The sequence below is a fragment of the Astyanax mexicanus genome, chromosome 22 (assembly GCF_023375975.1).
Source record: "Astyanax mexicanus isolate ESR-SI-001 chromosome 22, AstMex3_surface, whole genome shotgun sequence".
NCBI classification, from domain to species: Eukaryota; Metazoa; Chordata; class Actinopteri; order Characiformes; family Acestrorhamphidae; genus Astyanax; species Astyanax mexicanus.
This window is the reverse complement of record NC_064429.1, coordinates 8,464,459-8,488,946: the sequence shown is the minus strand read 5'-3', so window position 1 is coordinate 8,488,946 and position 24,488 is coordinate 8,464,459. Positions and strand designations below refer to the sequence as shown.

The 24,488-nt window shown below is 39.1% G+C and overlaps 1 protein-coding gene across 6 annotated transcripts in view; it reads right to left on the bottom strand.

Annotated features, from left to right (window-relative positions):
- trpm3 (transient receptor potential cation channel, subfamily M, member 3) overlaps nucleotides 1–24,488 on the bottom strand; it is a 303,529-nt gene that overhangs the window by 211,956 nt on the left and 67,085 nt on the right. For 3 of the 6 annotated variants that reach the window (XM_049470201.1, XM_049470202.1, XM_049470203.1), the window contains exon 1: nucleotides 20,009–20,271. The exons of the other annotated variants lie outside the window; for them this stretch is intronic. In XM_049470201.1, the coding sequence (XP_049326158.1) occupies nucleotides 20,009–20,146 (138 nt within the window). In that variant the 5' untranslated portion in view covers nucleotides 20,147–20,271. Of the gene's footprint in view, nucleotides 1–20,008; nucleotides 20,272–24,488 lie in introns of those variants that run through there. 6 annotated transcript variants of the gene reach the window in all.

The window sequence follows — 24,488 nt, the reverse complement described above, 5'->3', positions numbered from 1 at the left end:
AGCCAATGTAAAACCATCCTATTCCTTTTCCCAATTCTATAGTTCCATTGCTTTTGCATGTAACAAGTGAAATCAATATTCAGGTGATTTGCTTTCGGGTAGTGCCGTGAATTCACTTTAAGTGTGGTGCATTCTGGGTTGTGTAGTCTGGAGACTGGAGATGGAAGGTAGAGCTGAGTGTGGGAAAAGACAGAAGCACCTTCAGTGCCAAGCGTGAAATATATTTTAAACATATCTTCCTTTCTGTTTTGTTTTGTTTTTTTATGAGCTTGTGTCACAATATAAAAACAAATGGCAGTTTCATCTATGTTTTTCAAGTTAACTTTTACAATTTTCTCAGCATCATGTATTGCACTCAGTTTATATTTATTCATGAACCGGCTGTTTGAACAATGAACAAGCTGTACAGAGCTAGGATAATATAGGCTAACATAACCTGAGAACAATCCATGTGTGAAATGATAAATGATGATCTCATGCTCCCTGAACTCTGAACTCTTTCACAATTTCAGCTCCATGAATCCTGACATTGCCATCTTGGAATATACTTGTATTCATCAGGGAAGAAAAAATAAATCTATTGATGGAATAACCTGGTCTATATTCAGTATATTCAGGTAGAGTCAGCTGACCTCATTCTTTCAGCACATACTGTTGCTGAACCTAAACCTGCAGACCAACTGCAGCATCAACCCCAGACTATTTTCCTATTTGAAATACTATATAAATGTATGTCCCTTATATTGTATACAGGCTGCGGATTCTCTTGCAGCTGCATGCCTGCATTATTGCACCCTTTCATTACCGGCTGACACATATACACACACATACACACACATACATACACACCAAACACCCACACAACACACATACATAGACACATTTACACACACACACACACACTTAAACGCTACTTATATCTCCTTAAGGAAGGAGTAGATGTGCCTTGATTTGGACAGGGAATGGATTTCTAGCAAAGCTAAAGCGTGTTAGTGTGTGTGTGTGTGTGTGTGTGTGTGTGTATATATATATATATATATATATATATATATAAGAGTGTGTGTGTGTGTGTATGTGTGTAAAACTGGCCCCCGCTCCAGGACAAAAACAATTTTTTTCCAAGCGAATCCAATAACCCCAGGGCAGGGGAGTCGTCAGACCCTTGTGGATTTTACTGCAGTATTTTTTATATGTTTTTTTTTGTGGCACTGGCAACCCAACACACTGTTTAAAGCATCCTCACACATTTCCACGCGTTTCACACTGCAGTAATGCATCACACACGCGTTACAGTGCTGCATGCGCATCGCTTAACACATTCCTATACATTACTAATGGAGCATTGAGTGTGTAACCTCACTGCAGCCTATAGTGTGTGTGTGTGTGTGTGTGTGTGTGTGCATATGTTTGTGTATAGGGCTTTGTTGGCTCTGAATGCTCTCAGAATGGTGGAGAGAACATGAATACTGTATTGTTGCTGTTGTTGGGGGCAATAAAAAGGCTAATGTTACAGTATATTGTGTGTGTGTAGATCAGCATTTACACACACTTATACACACACATATAAAAAACCTACATACATCTAAAAATGCATCTTAAAAAAACTGAATATCAATGAAAAGTTACTTTATTTCAGTAATTCAGTTGAAAATGTGAAACTCATATATTATATAGAGTGATCTATTTTACTGATTTACGGCTAAATCAGTGTCTCAGACAATTACAGTATTATTTAAGACCAATTGGTACTTTTGGCAGTGTGGGCAGTGTGCCAAGTCCTGCCAAAAAAATGAAAGCCGCATCTCCATAAAAGTTGTCAGTAGCAGAGGAAAGCTGTAAGATACGAAGTGCTGTAAGATTTTGTGGGAAAACAAAACTGCACTGAATTTAGACTTGATAATAAAACACAGTGCATCAACACCAGCAGATGACATGACTCTCCAAACCATCACTGATCATCAGTAAATTTTACATTTCATTTAAAGTAAATGAAGGGAGCAGAGTCTGGAGGAAGAGTGGAGAGACACACAGTCCAAACTGCTCGAGGTCTAGTGTGAAGTTTCCACCAATCAGTGATGATCAGTTTGTAGAGTCATGTCTATCATCTGCTGGTGTTGATCCACTGTGTTTTATTATCAAGTCTAAAGTCAGTGCAGTTTTGTTTTCCCGCAAAATCCTACAGCACTTCATATCTTACAGCTTCCCTCTGCTACTGACAACTTTTATAGAGATGTGGATTTCATTTTCCAGCAGGACTTGGCACACTGCCCACAGCACTGCCAAAAGTACCAATTGGTCTTATATAATATTCAAATTTTCTGAGACAGTGATTTTTGGGTTTTCATTGGCTGTACGCTTCATAATCATCAACAATAAAATAATTAAACGCTTAAAATAGATCACTCTGTGTGTAATACATCTATATAATATATGAGTTTCACATTTTAAACTGAATCACTGAAATAAAGTAACTTTTCAAAGATATTTCAATTTTTGAAATGGCCCTGTAGATGTATTAAACACAAAGTGATCTATTTTACTGATTTACAGCTAAATCAGTGTCTCAGAAAATTAAAATATCATATTCTAATATTAAGACCAATTGGTACTTTTGGCAGTGTGGGCAGTGTGCCAACTCCTGCTGGAAAATGAAATCCGCATCTCCATAAAAGATCTTATAAGCAGAGGGAAGCATGAAGTGCTGTTTTGTTTTTTTTGTTGTTTTTTTTTTAAGGAAAAATTGACTTTTTGAATTTTTAGTTAGATATCCAAGCTCACACATTCTATTTACACTCAGTACACAGAACATGCAAACACCACACACACACACAGATACACACACACACACATCACTGCTGCTGATATCACACATCAAACCCATCCCATCCCTCCTCTCGATCTGATTCATCGTACTCAGACAGTAGCAGCCGCATGTGCACCAAAGAAACGAAAGAAAAGACAGCTGGGAAAAAGAGGAAGAAGAAGAAGAAGAAGAGGAAGAAGGGGATGAAGAAGAAGAAGAAGAGGAAGGAGAAGAAGGAGAGCAGGGGGAGGGATTTCCTCAGTCCACGCAAAAATCCCACTGAGGATCTGTCTGACACGGCTATCCAGCGCATTAAACAGAGCGTATTTTAAAGGCAGAGGAAAAGAGAATACTTCCGGCCCAAACTTCAAAGAGCCGCTCGCTCCGCTGCAATAACCGCTCCGCAAAGACGGGAGGCTAATTCCAAATCCTCCATTTAGCATCCAGCAGGGAGTCGCTCTTCAGAGGCAGCGAATGGAAAGTTTCCATTAAAAAAACAACGTTAGAACTGGGAGAGGCCGCTCTCATTTACTAATAACACGATCTGCACTCTTAACCATAAGCGCTGAAGAGGAGAGAGAGTCACATTATAGCGTCCTGACTTTTACACTAACAGGCAACTGGATAAAAAACAATATATATTGTATTTTTTGGACTATTTTAAAGGCCGCACCGGATTATAAAGCGAATGAATGTCAAAGAATGTCTATTTTTGGTTTATTTTCATAAACAAGATGCACAGAATTATAAAGCACATTATGCAACACTAGTAAGGAACAGGGGTGTTCTTTCGGTAACACTTTCTATGAATGTCATCTTTATTAGACTCTATAAATACATTCATAATATATTATAATGCATTCATAAGGCATTATAAACATGGCTATAAATATTTATAAAAATGCATAACCCACTATAGCCATGTTTATTAAGTATTATGACTTGTGATCATAATACATTATAAGCTATGCTTATGATATACATGTTAAAATAGTATATATCTATCGTTAATAATCCAGTCCTGCAATGAAAAAAGTATGTCACTTTACTTAGAGCGCACAAAGACCTGTTATAATACATTATAATTGACTATAACTAATATTATATTCAAGACAAGTATAGATCATGAGTGGTTAAAAATATATTTATAGGATTATTGAGGGTGTGTTTTTAAGTTGGAAGCTGTTTTAGTCATAATGAAGTCTACAAGCTGGGACTGAGTTTCTTGGTGTTGACCTATAACATGTTATAAACACAGCTATTAATGCATTATAATCACAGTTCACGATGCATAATAAACATGTCTATGATGAATTATAGAGTTTTATAAATATGTATAGCCATGTTTATAATGCCTTATGAATGCATTATAATGTGTTATGAATAGGTTTATAGAGTCTTATAGAGATGACATTCATAGAAAGTGTTACCGTTCTTTTTAAATCAGCAGGTCTCGCCTCAGAGTGGCAAGACATGTAAAGCTAAGCTAAGTAAACGAAACTGTAATTTTCTTTTAAAGGCAATACGAGTGCTAAACGTTAATCTAAAGTGCTTCCATTTATTTACAGCAAGCTGAGATTTCCAGTTTTCCACTAAGGTTGGGTGCAGCAGCATTAGCATTAGCAGCTACATGCTAGCACTACACTGAGGAACCCTGGGTGTTCTGGTAAGCTAGGGTGATATTAGCTAGCAGTTCATCTCACGTACTGTAACTTGTTTTAACATGGTAAACATGCAGGCTAGAGTTTGATATACTCACCTCTAAACAGTGAAAAAGCTAGCGCTTAGCACCTTTAGCGGCTAATGCTAATACTGCTCCAGCCCCGGTGCTGGAAAACTAATCTGAAACTCCCTGTATTTTCACATCAGCTGTACACAAAATATTATTATTATAGAATTACACCATAAACTATAGCAAACGAATTGCCTCAACTTGCTTTATTAGGTTTATTTGTTAAAAGTTGGCAAAATTTACAAATTGTAGTTGAACTCTACTAGAGGTCAAGGCAACTGCTTTGCACATGCTCAGTTTAACTCCTTAGTTGAACAGGGTCTACTGAGCAATTCTGCAAGGGCTTTTACTTGATCATCTGTCACACAGATTGTTTTGTGCAAATTTTAAGGAAAACTTACACCTTCCCCCATTGGCTGCTGGATCCAACATCTATATACCTATAGGGAGTGTCCTTTGATTGGCGGCACACATTCACTGTAGTCAGCTGACCTCATTCTTTCAGCACATACTGTTGCTGAACCTAAACCTGCAGAACAATTGCAGAATCAACTAACCAACACATCATTTACTTATTTAAATCACTAATTTTTAATTGCTTTTCTTTGGCAGTGATATGTTCCCCTCAATTTCTAAACTAATTATTTATTAAAATAATAAATAAAAAGAAAAAACAAAAAAGGGTACCACTTTAAAATAAGACTACCTTTATAAAGGGTTTATAAATGGTTTACAATTAGTTTATTAATGGTTACTAATTAGGTTGTAAGTGCCTTAAAAATCATTAATCATCAGTTATGTGGCTGTGGGTTCACTATTTGGCAAACAACAGGTCTTTGTACATTTCTACCTATGTGTTATAACTGATTATTAATTTTTAAGCCATTTACAACCTAATTAGTAACCATTAATAAACGAAACCATTTATAAACCCTTTATAAAGGTAGTCTTATTTTAAAGTGGTACCCAAAAAAGTACTATTGATCTTTACCAGAAAACAAAAGCTACTGTATGTCTCGATCTCTGTGTAGCTCTAGCGCATTATCAAACGATTTGTCTCGGAGGACAAAAATAAAAAAAACCTTCTCACACAGAACCGCAGGTAGCTTCGCTTTCAGCCCGGCTGAGTGCGTTTCTCAAGCTTCTGTTCATAAAAGTGATGCAAATGTGTTGCAGCTGAATGGGGTCGATTTTTTTTTTATATGTATGCATTTCAAACTAATGCATGATTCATCATCAAAACAGACCCGGACCTTTATAATCTGAAGCTCAGCGATTGAAGAGTGGGACTGAAAAATAAAGAGTCTGTCTGAAAAATAAAAAAAACGTGCCCTCACTTGTGGGGGCTTGTTAACCTCAGGGCTGACAGGAAATAGGTGAAAATGTATTTTCACACTGAGCAGTGATGTGAACAGTATTGTCAGCATAAGTCAGCAATTATTGAATAAAACTGAGCATTTAAAGTGATAGTCCTTAACATTTTTTTTTATTTTAAATTGAAATTATGTTATTTCTGAATGATGGGGATGATGATATATTCACTCTATATACAAAATCATCTGCCCAGATAACTGAGACCATTATGTGCATGTTCTGAATGCTGAATACAGGGGCGTCGCCTGGCCTGGGTTTCCTGGGCTTTAGCCCCGAATGAATATCCAGTAGCCCCGAATGGTTTCGCTCAGTTCAGCTGTATTATCAATGAGGAGACAGACCGCTGTCCGCTGTGAATGGAAAATCTCTTAACGCCAATCACAGAGCCAGTTTAAGGATAAAGGTCCGCCTTTCAGGAGAAACAGCCAATCAGCTTGCTAGTTTTATAAACGAATAAATGCTTAATAAATTACAGCCTGGGACAGTCAGTTAGCTTAACTTTAGAATTAGCTAGCTTAGATAGATTGTCAAGGTTTGAGAAAAAAAAAAACTATATATGTTTAACCAGCCCTGATGTACCTGATCAGCCAATAACTGTTTAATTTTCAAACTGTTTTTATTAATTTAGGGTTGCAGGACTTACTGTAAGCTATAATTAACGAAAATGAATTTAGCTAAGCAGTTAGCTAGAACTACTATACTTATTTTAAATGAGTTCCTTAACCCTGGTCTCTGCTTTAAAATTGTATGTTTTCCACCAGATCCAACTGATCAGCTAATAAACTACACATTGTAGTCTTAAACATTATATATTTGGATACTTATTGTAATATATATATATACACATAAGGAATCATGTAGTAACTTAAAAGTGTTAAACAAACCAAAAATACCAAGTATTTAGGTGCTTTCAAGTGAGGTGCTGTTAATTTGTGGTTTCTGAGGCTGGTAACTCAGATGAACTCTTGCACTTTCTTTCCTGGGGTGATCCTGATGAGGGCCAGTTTCATCATAACGTTTTTTGAAGGTTTAAGCCGTGACTGCACTTGAGGATGCTTTTAAATTTCTAATTTTTTAAACTTTAAGTCATTTTAATTCAAAAACTAAAACCGGCCCTGATTGGTACTGTATCTGCATCTAAATGTTTAAAAATATATATACAGTTATTATACTGATAAGAGTGACCAGATTAATCAGATTGTTCTGTTCTAAAAGAAAACCGCACCACAAAAAAATTAAGAAAAATATTTTTAATATCTGTCTTTCTTTTCTCCAACTTGACACACATTCACTCAATTCACCTCAGTTTCTCAGCCAGAGCAACAGAAATAAAGACTTCCTGAGATCAGCACAAGTCTTTCTCATCTCTCTTCTAACAGTGGCTATAAATATGTGTGCTGGCAGAAGGTAGAAAGGTAAAAGCCATCCAAAGCAAAAATCAAAATCCAATATCATCTGTTATGTGATGCCAGTGACAGTCATTGGCAGTGATTCTTCAATTCAGACATTGTTCAACATTTCTTCTCAGAGTTTTGGCCTCCTGTGTTTAAAACGCGCTACAGAACAGACATTTTTGAAGCTTATTTATAGCGTTTTCATGTAAAAAAAGGCCAAAACGGAGCTTCGTGAAACACTGACGTCACTCGGGTGAGTAAAGCATGATTACTGATGATTTTATTTGTTTTTTTTTATGTATTTGTTTATTTGTTTTTATTGCAAAGTAGTGTGGAGGCACTAAAATGTACTTGTGCTTAGTTCTCTCAGTTCTCTAAAACTGGTTAAACTTTATAGCAACAGTATGTACATTTTAATATCTTAATACATCAGTTTTAAAATCATGTTGATGCACCACTGACCTGTAATAAAAAGAACAGCATTTCCATTGGTTCCAATTGTGATTGGCTCACCAGAAACTGCACTACAGGAGAACCCCTAGAACCCTACAGACGGATTTTCCGTCCAAAATCGCACCTTGTGTTCTCTGCTAAATTACTCAGGAATCCCTTCACACATAAACATAATCCATATATGGTTAGAAAGGGCTGAACTTGCTCTTTATAAAACTAGTGATCACATCCCAGTGCGATAAAGATAAATCTGCAAGAAACCTTTTGAAACAAAAAACATCTAAAAAAGTGAAAAATCTCCTTCCCCAACCAATATTATTTACAGAAACACAGAGAACTCTGTAACTAATGAAGGTAGAAATATATGGACTAGTAGTCCTGTTTCAATAACAGCTGCATGGTGTTCCTAATGAATTGGCTGGATGTGGCTACAGATCATGAAGAGAAAGAACTTCTAAAAACCTGTCCGTGGCCAAAAAACGTACAGCTGGAGTGAATTCTCAGCCTGAACTCTGCTATAGCTCTTGAGATCAAAGGGAAACTTAACATGAAGCATTGCTTTATCACGCATTAATCTCACGTACAAAGCACAAGCCGCTAACACAGATGTCAGATATGGGTCACATTCAAAAGAGTGTATGAACAGCCTAAATTAAATATCGGATTTTGGTCAGAAAATCGTATGTGGGTCACTTTTACCTGCAGTGTGAACACAGCCTAAGTTACATCCTGTATATACTGCAGGAAAGAAGCAACTCTCACAGTCACAAGTCTTTTTATGTATGCAGGATGTATGTAATTTTAAACACATTAATGTTGCATTGCCACGGGGACCTAACTGAAGCAAGACGCTCCATCTAGAAAATATTTTTTCACCATCTGCTGCATGCAGATTATCTCTGAAGGAGCAGCCGTCCTCCACCCAGCCTCATTCCAGCCCCTGTAAATTATTCACACCACTTAAAGTGGACAGGCTTTTACATTAAGGCGACATATTTAAACGTAAAGTGTTTACCCATCACTGAACGTAAAGAAGCATGTGCTGTAGATTAAATGCTGCTTCTAATTTACTCTGCATTTACTCTGTTACTCTGTAACGTTTTGTGTTGGGTAATGTTTTATGATGGTTGAAAGCTGGTAATGCAAACAAAACATAACCTATACTGGTAAAAACAAACTGGATAAACTGGTTGACCAAGCTGATCATCAAGCTAGCCAATCATATTATACTACAGCTGAAATAAATAAATAAATAAATAAGAGACCACTTTAAAAAACAATGGATGAGTTTCCTTGATGCATGATACAAACATGATAACAGCAAATCACAGGAAGGTGTGTATATATATATATATATATATATATATATATATATATATATATATATATATATATATATATATATATATATATATATATATTTATTATAATTTTATTTTTTATTTTTTTCATGCCTTGTACCCGCACCATTAAAATAGCGTTGCAGTTTAGGAAATACAGCTCTGGGAAAAAAAGTAAGAAACCTCTTAAAAATGAGGAGTTTCTTTGATTTTACCACATTAAAAACCTCTAGAATGTAATCAAGAGGAAGATGGATGATCACAAACCATCAAACCACCAAACTGACCTGCTTGAATTTTTGCACCAGGAGTAAAGCAGCATAAAGTTATCCAAAAGCAGTGTGTAAGACTGGTGGAGGAGAACATGATGCCAAGATGGCTGATTAAAAACCTTTTTTTTTTACTTTATGGATCTAAACTTGTTTTCTTTGCATTATTTGAGGTCTGAAAGCTCTGCATCTTTTTTTTTGTTATTTCAGCCATTTCTCATTTTCCGCAAATAAATGCTCTAAATGACAATATTTTTAATATGGAATTTGGGAGAAATGTTGTCCCTAGTTTATAGAATAAAACAACAATGTTCATTTTACTCAAACATCTACAACAGTATGTACTATAATTGTTATAATTGCTATTTGCTTTTATACATTTATTACATTAATGTACTATGTATACATATGTAATAATCAATATATTGGTTCTGAGTGGTCCAGCAGTCTAAAACGCTGCCACTATTATCAGGAGCTGGTTCGAATCCCAGTTATGTACCTTGCCATCAGCTGCCGAAGCAGCCCCGAGACAGCACAATTGTTCTTGCTCTCTCTTTGGGTGAGTACAGTACAGTTGATGGCGCTCTTCTTTTTCCCTCATCACTCCTAGGGTGATGTGGATCAGCACAAGGCTGCATCTGTGAGCTGATGTATCAGAACCGAGTTGCTGCGCTTTCCTCCGAGCGTTAGCGCTGTGATGCTACTCGCCAATGCTACATCAAAATAAGATGATTTATAATTGCGATGATATAATAAATGCCTGGTAATTTAAGACATGCAGGAATAAATGGAAATAAATCAGATTTCCATATGGTTGCCTTCATTGAAAGCGATGCTCGGAGAAAAAAACACTTCAGTTCTAATTTGAACAAATAAATACATAATAGGTGAACAAGCAAACAAACATAATAAATAACACTGAGAGAAAAGGGTCTGACATGAGCTTCAGCTTGTAAACGCATTAATAACATAATCACGATTTCACGCACGCCACTGGATTAACTCGCGCTTAATTAAGACGGCAAACACAAACGCGTAGACGAGTCAATGGATGGAAAATGGGCTTCTGGAATGCAGTGCGGTCCCACCAGACAAGCCTCTCAGAGAGAGAGAGCCTCTCCAGACTCGATCTGATTGGATATTAGTAAGTGGGGGGAAGGAGGCAATAATGAAGGTGTATAGGAGCAACAGATACATGTAACAGAAAGCTAAGATTCTCCCGTATAAATAGATAGATAGATAGATAGATAGATAGATAGATAGATAGATAGATAGATAGATAGATAGATAGATAGATAGATAGATAGATAGATAGATAGATAGATAGATAGATAGATAGATAGACAGGAAATTTGACCGTGTTAAATCAACACTGTTAGTGTTAAATCAACACTTATTAGTGTTAAACTTTACACTCTCAGTGTTAATTTAACACTAACAGTGTTGATTTAACACTGTCAAATTTCCTGTGTAGAGAGATAGATAGATAGATAGATAGATAGATAGATAGATAGATAGATAGATAGATAGATAGATAGATAGATAGATAGATAGATAGATAGATAGATAGATAGATGTACACTTGCATAAAGTGTTCTTGTAGCCACATTATAAATCAGTATATTTAAAGAGTGCTAAAAGTGTACTCAACTGTACTATTTTAAATAGTAACAAGTAACATTGGTTTTTGGAAGTAGCACACTTCTAGTATACTTCGTTGTGTAAAAAATATATATTTTAATACACTAAACTACCTGACTCTGCAACAGCTTCATCCACCAGGCAGTCAGACTCCTCAACACACAGAGCCTCCACTACCAGACTCTGTAACAGCTTCTTCCCCAGGAACATTAGGCTCCTCAACACACTCAGCACTGTAAGCGTCTTGACAAGGCTGCGTCTGTGAGCTGATGTATCAGAACCGAGTCGCTGCGCTTAGCGCTGTGACGCTACTCGGTAATGCTACAGCATCAGCAGCAGTTCAAAAAGAGGTGGAGTCTGACTTCACATGTATCAGAGGAGGCATGTGCTAGTCTTCTTCACCCTCCTTGTGTTGTGGCATCACTAGTTATGGGTAACAGCTGGATGGGTTGGACAAAAGGCTTAGCTAAAATGGGAGAAAATTAAAAATATATATAAATATATAAAAGAAATCATTGTTAAAGTACTATGATTAATAAAATATACATACTGCCTTAAAAGATAAAAAAGAGGAGACAGAAGGATGAGCTAATGTAATGTCACTGGATGCAACATATAAACAGTGTTAACAGCATGAGGGCAGATCTTTGTGGTTTTTATAATGCTTTGAATATATGCTCACATGTCGCTGTTACTCACTTGCGTCAGATTTGGGTCGGGCGTTTGAATCTGCACGCATTCGCTTTGAGAACTAATTGATAATTTCGACGAATGAGGATCCCCCAACGGCTATCTTAATTATTAATCAGGAAAGATAATAGAGTTAAATAGCGCTCTGCTAAATGCTAACTGAATATTTGCACAGATGTGATGGGGTTTGCTCAAGCCTGCCAACAGGATGTGGATGGAAATCTGATTAGCCTCCATTTACTGGACATTATTATTTATTAGAAACACCTACTTCCTTCCCTGTGCTTCCAATTTCTGGCCACTTTATCAGAAACACAGAGGCGAACAAACCAAAATACTCTGTTAACTTGCTGTTTCTGAGACAAGTAACTCTGTTGAACTTATCCTGTGCTCTTGCACTTTTTTTCCTGTGGCGATCCTGATGAGTGCCTGTTTCATCATTACGTTTTGATGGTCTTTGCGGTGACTGTACTTGATTGACTGACCTTTATTTCTTAAAGTATTTATTTTTCTTAGTTGGGTAGTTCTTGTTTCTCATAATCTGGATTAAAACATTACTGAAATATTCACTATTCACTGGATACCTGTAACTCTACCTCTTCACTACTTTACTTTAACTGATGCTCTCAAACACTTTATTAAGAGGATGGATGACTTCAGTATTAATCTACAATGCAGAACATGATTTAAAAAAAAACATGAATTTAGGGTGTTTCCAAACTTTCTGAGCCAAACATCTGGGTTGAAAAATAGAAAAAGTTGGCAAATCTTCTATAGCAATGCCAAACAGTTTATTCTGCCATTTATTCTGTGTGTGTGTGTGTGTGTGTGTTTAATGAGTGAGGGTGTACTCTTATGATTGACTGTTGTCAGGGTTTTAATCAGTCAGTGGAGCTCCTGTGTTTTCCATCACCAAAATATAATAGAAACACGCCAGAAATTTACCTGAACACACAGCATTGATTCCAGATCACCACACCCATCAGTGTAGACTTGTTCCTAAACTCTGATGCTATTTTAACAGCATTTGTACAAGGTGTGAAAATAAAGGGTTGAGGGGGTGTAAGATAGCAATGCGCATTTGGACGTGCCTTGTGCAGATTGTACGATAGAGCCCTAATTTTCTTACTTTTTGTGATACGATTTATTACCTCACTTCCTGAGGTAAAGCTTAAACATGTTGTGTATTCACTCATTCACTCGCTAAGATTCAACCACATCAGATACAGTACAAGCCAAAAGTTTGGACACACCCTCTCTTTTTTTAATGCGTTTTCTTTATTTTCATGACTATTTACATTGTAGATTCTCACTGAAGCATCAAAACTATGAATGAACACATGTGGAGTTTTATGTACTCAACAAAAAAAGGTGAAATAACTAAAAACATATATATATATATATATATATATATATATATATATATATATATATATATATATATATATTCTAGTTTCTTCAAAATCGCCACCCTTTGCTCTGATTACTGCTTTGCACACTCTTGGCATCAATCTCTCAATGAGCTTCAAGAGGTGGCTTGAAGCTCAAGAGGTCCCCCAAACCATCGGGATTGGGTTCAGGTCTGGTGACTGTGGAGGTTCAGCTCATTTTTTTTTTGTTAAGTACATAAAACTCCACATGTGTTCATTCACAGTGCTCATGCTTCAGTGAGAATCTACAATGTAAATAATCATGAAAATAAAGAAAACGCAAAATCCTAACTTTACGCCTGTCCTGTACGTCTAAACCTTCACAGCTCCAGCAGCCATTCGCTCAACCTTCGCTCCTCCACCTCAACAGCTCAGAGCACCGCAGACCTTTCCCAAAGACCCAACAGATGGCCAGAATCACAAATGCTGCAATGCAACCGCCGCAGAAAGATGAATTAGTTTGCAAGAGAGTGGCTAAGACAGTGGACCGTGGAGTGTTTAAATGGCTAAGTGGATGCATTATCCAAGCCTCATACATTTTACATCAGGCGGCGCGCAGGCAGCTGGAGAACAGACGAGTGCATTAGGCCCCAACGTCCAACACACACTCACACACACACACCAGCTGCCAGGAACACAAACACCCATCAACAGAGATTACACCTTACTTACTTTGCCCGTTCTTTCCCTCCGAAACAATCTTACTTTCATCCGTTCCCATTCGTCCATCTCTCTCTCTTTCCTTCTCTTTCTCATCACTCTACAGTCGTTGTTAGCGGTACTTAGCTTCCTCTCACTCCTTTCTTCTCCCCACGGGTTCCAGGTACAACCCGGGTACACGCTCACATCTCGTTCATCTTAATTATCGTCTAATTGACAGACTTATCTAACCTGCTGCTAAGCTGTGCTAACACTAAAGCCATGCCACACTTCTCTGCCTGTCAATTACTGTACGGATGATGGAATCTGTTGCAAAAAAAACATGTTGTAAAAAAGAGGGATCACACTCGGGCTCTCATTTTTCTTAACTCTTAACTTCTTTTTTTTATGACTATTTACATTAGAGTAGATTCTCACTGAAGCATCAAAACTATGAATGAACCCAATCCAGATGGTTTGGGGTGAGCTGGGGCACAGAGTGAAGAAGGCAAAGGTCCTACCGAAACCATCCTTCTTCTTCTTTTTCTTTCGGCTTTTCCCTTTTCAGGGGTTGCCACAGCGAGTCATCTTCTTCCATCTCCCTCTCTGTCTTCTATGTCCTCTCTAACTGCGTCCATATATCTCCTCTTTGGTCTTCCTCTTCGTCTTTTTCCTGGCAGCTGCATGTCTTAATTTTTTCTACCAATATACCCACTGTCCCTTCTTTGGACATGTCCATGTCCAAGCAATCTCAGTCTCCTCAACATCTTCATCTCTGCCACTTCCAGTTCTTTCTCCTGTCTTTTGGTCAGTGCCACTGTCTCCAAACCATACAACATAGCTAGCTGGTCTCACCACTGTCTTGTAAATTTTTCCTTTGACCTTTGCTGCTACCCTTTTGTCACAAATCACACCAACCATCCATTAAATAAAATTAAGCAGATTAACCCTGAAATTAATTCAGATGTTACTACAGAACACTTGGCCTGTCACCTCTGCTGGCGAGTCTATGTCGCTTCAGGAAGCATCCCGTCCTAAAAGAGACGAACACTTTTCACATTTCAGAGCGTTCACACTTGTAGACACACCCTGTCAAATTGGGGTTGATTTATTGTCCCCTGTTGGCTCTTAATTAATGGAGGTATGAGTAAATTAGATTAGCTGCTGCTGTGTCTTGACGGACTCGACCACCCGGGTCCCCCACTTTAATTTCCTCACTTGTATTTTCATTACCGTTCGATTAGCTGCTGAAAGTGCGAGGGTTTGCTTGGCTGACTGCATAGAAATGGTCTTTTAGCAGGTGAACTCGCTTCCTGTGGGATGTGGTTGAACGCGGGGAGTCCTGAACCCTCGTCTACAGTCACTAGGCGTCCCATTAAAAACCTTCAGTGCTGTTCTGTTTTACGTGTGAGTTCCACTTCCATGTTTTAGGTTTAGTAGACAGTAGGAGTAGGGGTGGGCAATATGGCTCTAAAATAGTATCACGATGTTTCATGGTATTTTTGCGTAACGATATTTTTGGTGATATGACAAAACATTAAATAAAAAAAAAATATTTTAGGAATATACTACTGCAACAAAATAAAAAATAGATTTTATTATTGCATATAATATGGCACACCCCCTAACTGAGATATAAAAAAATACAAGCATTTTATCAGAAGTCAATGATCTAGAATGTCTTGATACTAATATTATTAATAATGCACTCCAAATATCTCCATATATCCAGAATTAAAGTGACAGATGTCTGGATATCTAGATACTCTAGTAGGTTTATAATGGAAAACGAGAACAGTGTGAATTGTTCTTTTGATAAAAACAGTAAAAAAGTAAAAGTAATAACCTGATGTGATAATTAGAGGGTGATATGGGTGATATGGCACAATATTTCAGGGTGTAATATCGTTCACCATATTAAGAAATATTGGCGATATAATCGCATACGATTCAATTTGGCAACACCCCTAGTATACAGTCAGTTTTGTTGATGAGCTCCAAAAATGAAAAAAAATTATTGGCTGTTTTCTCATCACTGATAGTCAGATATTGTTGTAATGTGGAGCCTTTTTTAAGTTTATACATCAAACATCCAAGAAACAATTGCAAAGCCAGAAGTATGTGTAGGAATGTAGCGCTATTTGGAAGGAAGATAAAGGTAAGGTTATCAGAAACAATAAATGATTATACATTTAGACTGATATTTTGAGCTTATTGTACACCCTGCGCAAGGTGTGTTGTGATGCTCTTTGCTATCTTTCACCCCATCTTTCAATGAGATTTGATCAGGTAAATTTCTTGCATGTTGCTATTTTGGCCGCAGAAAACACAGGTGCACCACTGACCGATCTAAACCCTGACAACAGTCAACAGTCACCCGTCCAAATCTACACAGGTGCACTGTGGGTAAACCCCCACTCCTTACAGAAACACACACACACAGATGGCTGTAGCGTGCAAATCCAGTTTTTACAACAACAATAGACAATAAACGAATAAACGAATAGAAAATAAAATAACATTGCTGTTCCTGCAAATTACCTTCAAAAGTGTCACGCTATTTTAAACTTTTTAAAGGTCAAAGGTTAAAAAGTGCAGGTCGAGTTCACATTACGTCCCCAAACGAAAAACCTCTATGCAGGTACTTGTCTTTGCTGTCGTGAACTCTATTCATCTGGCTTATGAAACACGCTCTGAGAAAGTGGGGGTGGGCGTTACGGGGGCGAGTAACACAAAAGTAGTGCAATAGTTACTTTTATAGTGGAGTAACTAGTAACTAAAACTAATTACTTTTTCAAAGTATCATACCCAACACTGTTCTTGTGACGCCATTACCTTGCTGTTCTTTTTCTCGACATTGAGGTAAAGAACCACTACTTTACCAGCTTATCCAACAACTCCCCCCCCCCTCAGTTATCCACACAGGCCAGTGCAATGTAACATAAATGTCAAGACTAGCCAGAAAAAGTCAAAAGGTCGGGTCAGATGTTCATGTCTGAGCGAAAGCCATCTGTGTACCGCAGAGATGAGGTCACCTGACCCCGGCACTGAAGCGTGTTACGGCCCCGGCTCCCCCGGTCAAAAGAATTTCTACATCATAGGCGACTGTCAGCGACACCATCTCATACTCATAACACGGCACATGGAGTAACACAACGCAACACAGTGATATCACATGCAGTCACATGCTGTAATACACCGCAACGCTGAGGTCAGTCCACCAATCAGGGAACAAACGGGGTTCTGTAACTATAATTATCCTATGCCATATATGATAGATGCATGATATGAACATGATAAGAGCAAATTACAGGATGGTGTATATATGTATGTACAGTGTATTATTTATTGTAATCTTTCACCAATTAAAATAGGACTTTTAGCATGTTTACACTTTAAAAAATAAAAATACTGCATTTAAAAGACTCTATTCCTGTGCTAAAGAAATTGTGAAATATGTGTCACGATGCTCATTGCTTTCTTACAACCTGTCAACAATATATATATATATATATATATATATATATATATATATATATATATATATATATATATATATATATATATAGATATATATGCCTTTTGCCTGCGCCATTAAAATAGCAATGAAGTTTAGGGAATACAGCTCTGGAAAAAAAGTAAGACACCTCTTGAAAATGATGAGTAGTAGCAGTCAATGGTGTTAGTCAGTGGTGTTTCAGTCAGTGGTGTAGCAGCTAGTGGTTTTATTGTCAGTGGTGTTACAGTCAGTGGTGTTATAGTCACTTGTGTTACAGTCAGTGGTGTTATAGTCCGTGGTGTTAAAGTCAGTGGTGTTATAGTCAGTGGTGTTATAGTCACTTGTGTTACAGTCAGTGGTGTTACAACTTTACTAATGTTCGGTAAAAAGATGACAAGTAACATGGCTTTGAAAATAAAATGTGGAAAACTATAATTTTGCACTTTTGTCATTGGTGTTACAGTCAGTGCTGTTACAGTCAGTGCTGTTACAGTCAGTGATGGTACAGTCAGTTGTGTAACAGTTCAAATTTTAAAACAAGCCTTAATTTCCTTTTGGATCAATAAAATGTCTATTTACGAATCAGTGGTGTTACGACTACACTGATGTTGTTTAATGTAACAGGCCACGCTTTATGCTTGAATTACATAGCATTATTCGTCTCACATATAAATCAATAAATGTATAATTCAAATAAATAACACAAAATACCAGAGCACAACAATCCAATACAAATCAACGCACTCCAAGACACCCCCCTCAGCTCACAGTGGTGCAATTTACACCTTCATAATGAAAGACCTCTCAGCCACCACCTGCAGTAATGACATCTTTTTTTTTCAGGCCTGATCCACGTAATCAAGTGCATCCCTCCAGACCCGGCACTGAGGAATACCTGTTAACACAGAACTACCGCAATGTTTCCAGTGAAACGTGCAAAACAGGGCATATCTCAGTCCAAACGGAGAAAATATTAGTTTTCTAACCAACACTGACTCAAGCATCGACCTGAAAATTCACCGTGTGTAATCAATTCAAACACCTAGCGCTGCTAACTGAAATGCGCTCCGTTCCCAGGCTTATTTTTAGCATCTTCGCACGGCTCGCTCCCACTGCGCTTGAGCTAGTTGGAGATATTTTTACTTCAGAGCCAAAAGCTTTCTTAATATAACAGCATCTGTGAAGATAGGTGTAATCAAAGCTTAGCGAGGGGATGGAAGTGTGAAAAAAAGGGAACTTGACATTCTTTCTACATTTTTCCTTTTCTTCTTTAGTTCCAAACATCTGTTAGTTTCAATGGCAAGACGTCTTAGATGCTTAGAAAGAGGTTTGTGTAAGAAGTGTGAGATCACAAGACACACTTTCTTATTCATAGTTTAGTTTGGACTGTGGTGCAACCTGTACAAACTATTTTCTTCAGTGGGTTTTGTTGCCCTGTTGTGACTCTGCGAACCTGAAGGGGGCACTATAACAAGCACATTTCATTGACCTTTCATTGAGGAAGCACCTCAAAATACCAAGTTTGGTAAGTTGCTTGCACCTTGGTTTCGGCCAACATCCTACATTTGTTAACACCCTGACACTTCAGTGGGTTCTGTTGCCCTTGCTGTGACTCGGCGAACTTGAAGGGGGCACTATAACAAGCACATTTCATTGACCTTTCATTGAGGAAGCACCTCAAACAATTGGTGAACTGCTTGCTGCTGAGATTCGACCAACATCCATGGCTGCCTAAGTCCAGTTTTAGGCTTTTGTTCTGATCCTGAGGTCAAATCCCAACCTTTCAATTCCTTACCCTTCCTTTCCACCATTTACCTTTTCCACATGATCCTCACCATGTTTTATTTTTTCACGCTTTTGTCACAGTTAACAATTGCAATTGACTCCCTACTTAGATGAACAAAACTGACCAAGATATGCTCTATCAAATCCAGGACAAGCCACAAGTCTTGAAAGGTCTATGCAATCCATTCACCCAAAAAAAGGCAATCGATCAGATGCAGAGAGAGTTTCTTTTGTGGATTTTGTGGATTTTTTTTATGGATTTGCAGTTCTAAGAAGACAAAAATCAATCGGAAGGTTTAGAGGGCTGCTAGGGAAGCCCAACAGACCGTTGCAGAGACCATCGTCTTTCGTTGTGCAAGGGTTCTTTTAATAGAGTGCACTGAAAGAAGACTCCAGGCAGCATGCCATCACAAACCACAGCATCTATCATTATCCAATAATGAAGGGAACATCCCAGCCAACAGAGCCACCTGCTCTCTCTTTCTCTCTCTCTCTCTCTCTCTCTCTATTTCTCTTTCTATATTTCTTTTTCTCTCGTTCTTTGCCTTCGCTTGGGCATCTCTCATTCATTCCCTGTGAGGAAAACCCTGCTCCCGCTCTAGTCTGTCTGCGCATCGCTGGAGAATCTAATTCACTTTCAGTCTGTTCAAAAGATGTGCAAAAACAGATCTCGAGTGCTTGCAAGAACCTTCCCTGCCATCTGAACTGATTATCAAAGTCAAACTTCTGGAGAAAAGATAAAAAGAAGCAAAGAGAAGCAAAGAAAAGCAAAAAGAAGCTTCGGCGAGCCTCTGAAAAGGAGCAGAAACAATACAAAAGCCTTTAATAAAGTGTGACCACAACCATGACCACCACAACGTGACTGCTTTAAAGGCTTGTTGACCCCCATGCAAGTGAGACCTTCCCCCTCCCACTTGAACGCTTCCCAAGAATATCCCAAAAAAACGCTCGCCAGGTACCTTTAGCAGCCGGACAGAAGGCAGGAAGGCAGCGTGGCACAGTTTCCGGATGGTCCAGTTGAGGGGCCGCGGAGCGTCCAGCTGGTTCCCCGTGGCTCCCGGCCGGACATTCCCAGCGTCCGGGAAAGGGCCCCACATTGGGGCGACGGGGTGCGGTCGGCGTCCGGCCAAATCCCAGAATCCCAGCGCCGCTCAGCTCAAGGAGCATGACCCTCGCAAGGAATCCGGACGGGAAAGCGCGCAAGCGGCACCCCCCACCAAACCCCACGCTGACACGGCTAGCCCCTCGGTCCAGTCCCCTGGCCCCTGGCCCCCAGTGTTCTGACCCCTCCTCCCCCTGCCCAAGGAAGAAGATCCACACGCCGCACGAGGATAGCGAGATCCAGAGCGAGCGAGAGTCCCGGCGCAGTGGCAGATGCTGGAGAAGCGCGGCAGTGGATCCACAGGCAACGGGAGAACGAGTTCACCGGAGAGAGAGAGAGAGAATGAGGAGGAGGGGGAGGAGGGATGAGTGGAGGAGAGAGAGAGAGCAAGCGAGAGAGAGAGAGAAAGAGAGAGAGAGAAAGGGAGAGATCTAATGCAGAGCAGCGCTTCGACGTCTCCAAGATCCAGGCGCGAAAAAGGCTGCGCCGAGAAGAGCAAAAAAACAGGAAAAAAAGAGAAAAGGAGGAATATGATCACGGTGAAAGAGAAAGAGGGAAGAGGAAAGAAGCATATAATTGCAAAAGATGAAGGAATGGAGTGCAGGGATGAAGTGGAATGAAATGACTGAGATTGTTCATGGTGCAGAGAGATGGATGGGAGGTTGGATGGATTGATGGAAAGAGAGAGAAAGAAGGGAGTGAAAAAAAGAGGAGAAGGAGAATTCTCCTGCTGTCGGTTGCAACTTCTTTTAGGAAAAATGAACCTTCCGCGCTCTGCGCTCTGGTCTGACGAAGACACTAAACAAGGTTTAGACGCGCCAAGACGCAACATCAATCCCAAAATCGCTCTCCATATTCTTTCCTTCCATCCTTCTATCTATATTTCTCTCTATTTTGCTTTAATCTGTTTCCTTCCATTGCTCTTTGTAGCTGTCTCATTAACTACCCTTCTCTCGCGCTCTGCGTCTCTTTCTCATTTCATTTAAATCCCTCTCTCTCTCACCCACTCACTCAATTCTTCCTTTTTTTTCTGTGATTTCTATTTATTTTTTTTTTCTTTTTGCATTGGAAGCTTTTTCTAGTCTCTCTTTCGTTCGCTTTTTTCTGCCCTCTGAATTTGAAGCTCTTTCTTTCTTTCTTTGACCTTCCTTGGATTTTTAACGCTCTCTCCCTCTCTCTCTCTCTCTCTCTCTCTTTCTGTTTCTCCCATACCCTCATTATTAGGATTTGAAGCTCATTCTGTTGAAGTCATTTTGTCTCTATTTTTTTATTTTTCTTTCTCTCTCAAAAATGAGATATAAAATAAATAATCCATATAAAAACCTGAATTCTGAGTTTTACACAAAGATTTTTTTTTACACTAGATCAAGGTGCAAAGTCAAAATATTGCAAAAAAAGAAAGTGTTCTTCCTGAACTGTCTGGTAAGTTTCTGCTCCCAGATATATAAGTTCCCCAGACATTATATGGCTCTCTGCAATGGTTCTAAAGATGATTATGCTTACTAATACTCGCCTTATTACTATATATTACCCTATATCACTACTCTATACTCTCTACTCTGCCATATACCTAGTTTAATCCCTATTCTACCTAAGCTCTACCAGTGATCTGTAACACTCTTCACACTGTAACATCACTGACTTTCTGCACACTCCATGCTGTTACACCAATTACACATTCCACACTGCTACATTTTTGGGCAGTAACACACCTCCCACTGTTACATGACTTACCTGCACCCCACTCTAATCAGTATCACTGCATTTTTACACCCATAAAACACTCCACACTGTTACATTGTTGTCTCATTCCTCACTGCTACAGTAACACTTCATACTGTTACATCACTCCACGCTATTATACAACACTGTCACACTCACAGTTCACAGTGTAAAACCACACTGTTACACATGTTACACTCTGCACATTTACACCACTGACCTGTAATACCTGTAATACCTGTTATACTGTGAACTGTGGATGTAACAGTGATGTATAACAGTTTGCCACTGTTAAACAACACTGCTACATTCACAGTTTACAGTATAAAACCACATTGTTACACTGTGCACATTTACACTACTCACCTGTAACACTCCACTTTTACACTCACAGTCCACAGTGTAACACCACAGTGTTACACCTCTAACACTCTGCACTGTTACACTATTGATCTGTAACACTCCACACTGTTACATTCACAGTTTGCAGTGTAAAACCACTATCACATTATGCGAAGTATTATAGGTATAAGAGCGTGGTGTTACACTGTGGACTATGAGTGCAACGATGTTGTATAATAGTGTGGAGTGTTACTGGTCAGTGGTGTAATTGTGCAGAGTGTAATGGGTGTAGAAGTGTGATACAATACTGTTACACCTATAACACTTACACCACTAACCTGTAACCTGTGGTGTTACACTGGGGACTGTGAATGTAACAGTGATGTAGAACGGTTCAACATGGTTAGACAACACTGTTATAGGTATAGTGTAACGCCACAGTGTTACACCTATTACACTCTGCACAATTACACCACTGACCTGTAACACCTCTTCCTCACTGTTACACAACACTTTTACACTGACAGTCCACAGTGTAACACCACCGTGTTACACCTAACTATAACACTGCACTGTTACACTATTAATCTGTAACACTCCACACTGTTATACAGCACGTTTACACTCACAGTCCACAGTGTATCACCACACTGTTACACCTATTACACTCTGCACTGTTACACTATTGATCTGTAACACTCCACACTGTTACACAGCACTGTTACATCCACCGTTTACAGTGTAAAACCACTATTACACTGTGCAAAGTGTTATAGGTGTAACAGTTGTGTTACACTGTGGACTATGAGTGCAACATTGTTGTGTAATAGTGTGGAGTGTTATTGGTCAGCGGTGTAATTGTGCAGAGTGTAATAGGTGTAACAGTGGTTACACCACTGACCTGTAACACTCCACACTGTTACACAACACTGTTACACCACTGACCCAAAGAATCAGTGTAAAATGTGTGCCAGGTTAACTTGAGTTGGGGGTGAGTTTTGTTTCTTGAAGCACAATAAACACATTTCTTCTTCAGCACAGAAAGTGACTGGTGAGAAATGGGTGTTTGTGAGAGAAAGAGAGAGAGAGAGAGAGAGAGAGAGAGAGAGAGCCTGAGGGTCAAGTGAATGCATTCAAAGCTACACTGTGTGATGGACAATGCACCGTGTATTTCACCCTCCAGTCATCCTCCTTTGTAAAATGGTCTGTTCAGGACTGTTTGTGAAAGTGTGAGTTTACTGTATGTTATGATCACTGCTTCACTGTCAACACACACCCAGAGCATGCGCGCGAGAGAGAGAGAGAGAGAGAGAGAGAGAGAGAGAGAGCAGTATTTCTTTTAGGCAGGCCAGTCTTTTACAGACATCCTTTTGTAATGAGTGCAGCGTGTGCTTGAGGAAGAGAAGCCTAAAGAAAAGTAGTTCTCAGAGTAACTCATGCTCCTCTCCCTCACACTACTCTTCCTTACGCTCCTCTTCCTCACACTACTCTTCCTTACGCTCCTCTTCCTCACACTGCTCTTCCTAATGTTACTCTTCCTCACTATACTCTTCCTTATGCTCCTCTTCCTCACAATACTCTCTCTCATGCTTCTCTTCCTCACTATACTCTTCCTTACGCTCCTCTTCCTCACACTACTCTTCCTTACGCTCCTCTTCCTCACACTACTCTTCCTTACGCTCCTCTTCCTCACACTACTCTTCCTTACGCTCCTCTTCCTCACACTACTCTTCCTTACGCTCCTCTTCCTCACACTGCTCTTCCTAATGCTCCTCTTCCTCACACTGCTCTTCCTAATGCTACTCTTCCTCACTATACTCTTCCTTATGCTCCTCTTCCTCACAATACTCTCTCTCATGCTTCTCTTCCTCACTATACTCTTCCTTACGCTCCTCTTCCTCACACTACTCTTCCTTATGTTACTCTTCCTCACACTACTCTTCCTTATGTTACTCTTCCTCACTATACTCTCTCATGCTCCTCTTCCTCACTATACTCTTCCTTACACTACTCTTCCTTACGCTCCTCTTCCTCACACTACTCTTCCTCATTATTTCTCTTCCTCACTATACGCTTCCTCTTGCTCCTTTTCCTCACACTACTCTTCCTCACACTACTCTTCCTCATGCTCCTCTTCCTCACACTGCTCTTCCTAATGCTCCTCTTCCTTATGGTCCTTTTCCTCACAATACTTTTCCTTATGTTCATTTTTCATGCTCTTCCTCACGCTACTCTTCTTCACACTACTCTTCCTCATGCTTCTCTTCCTCACT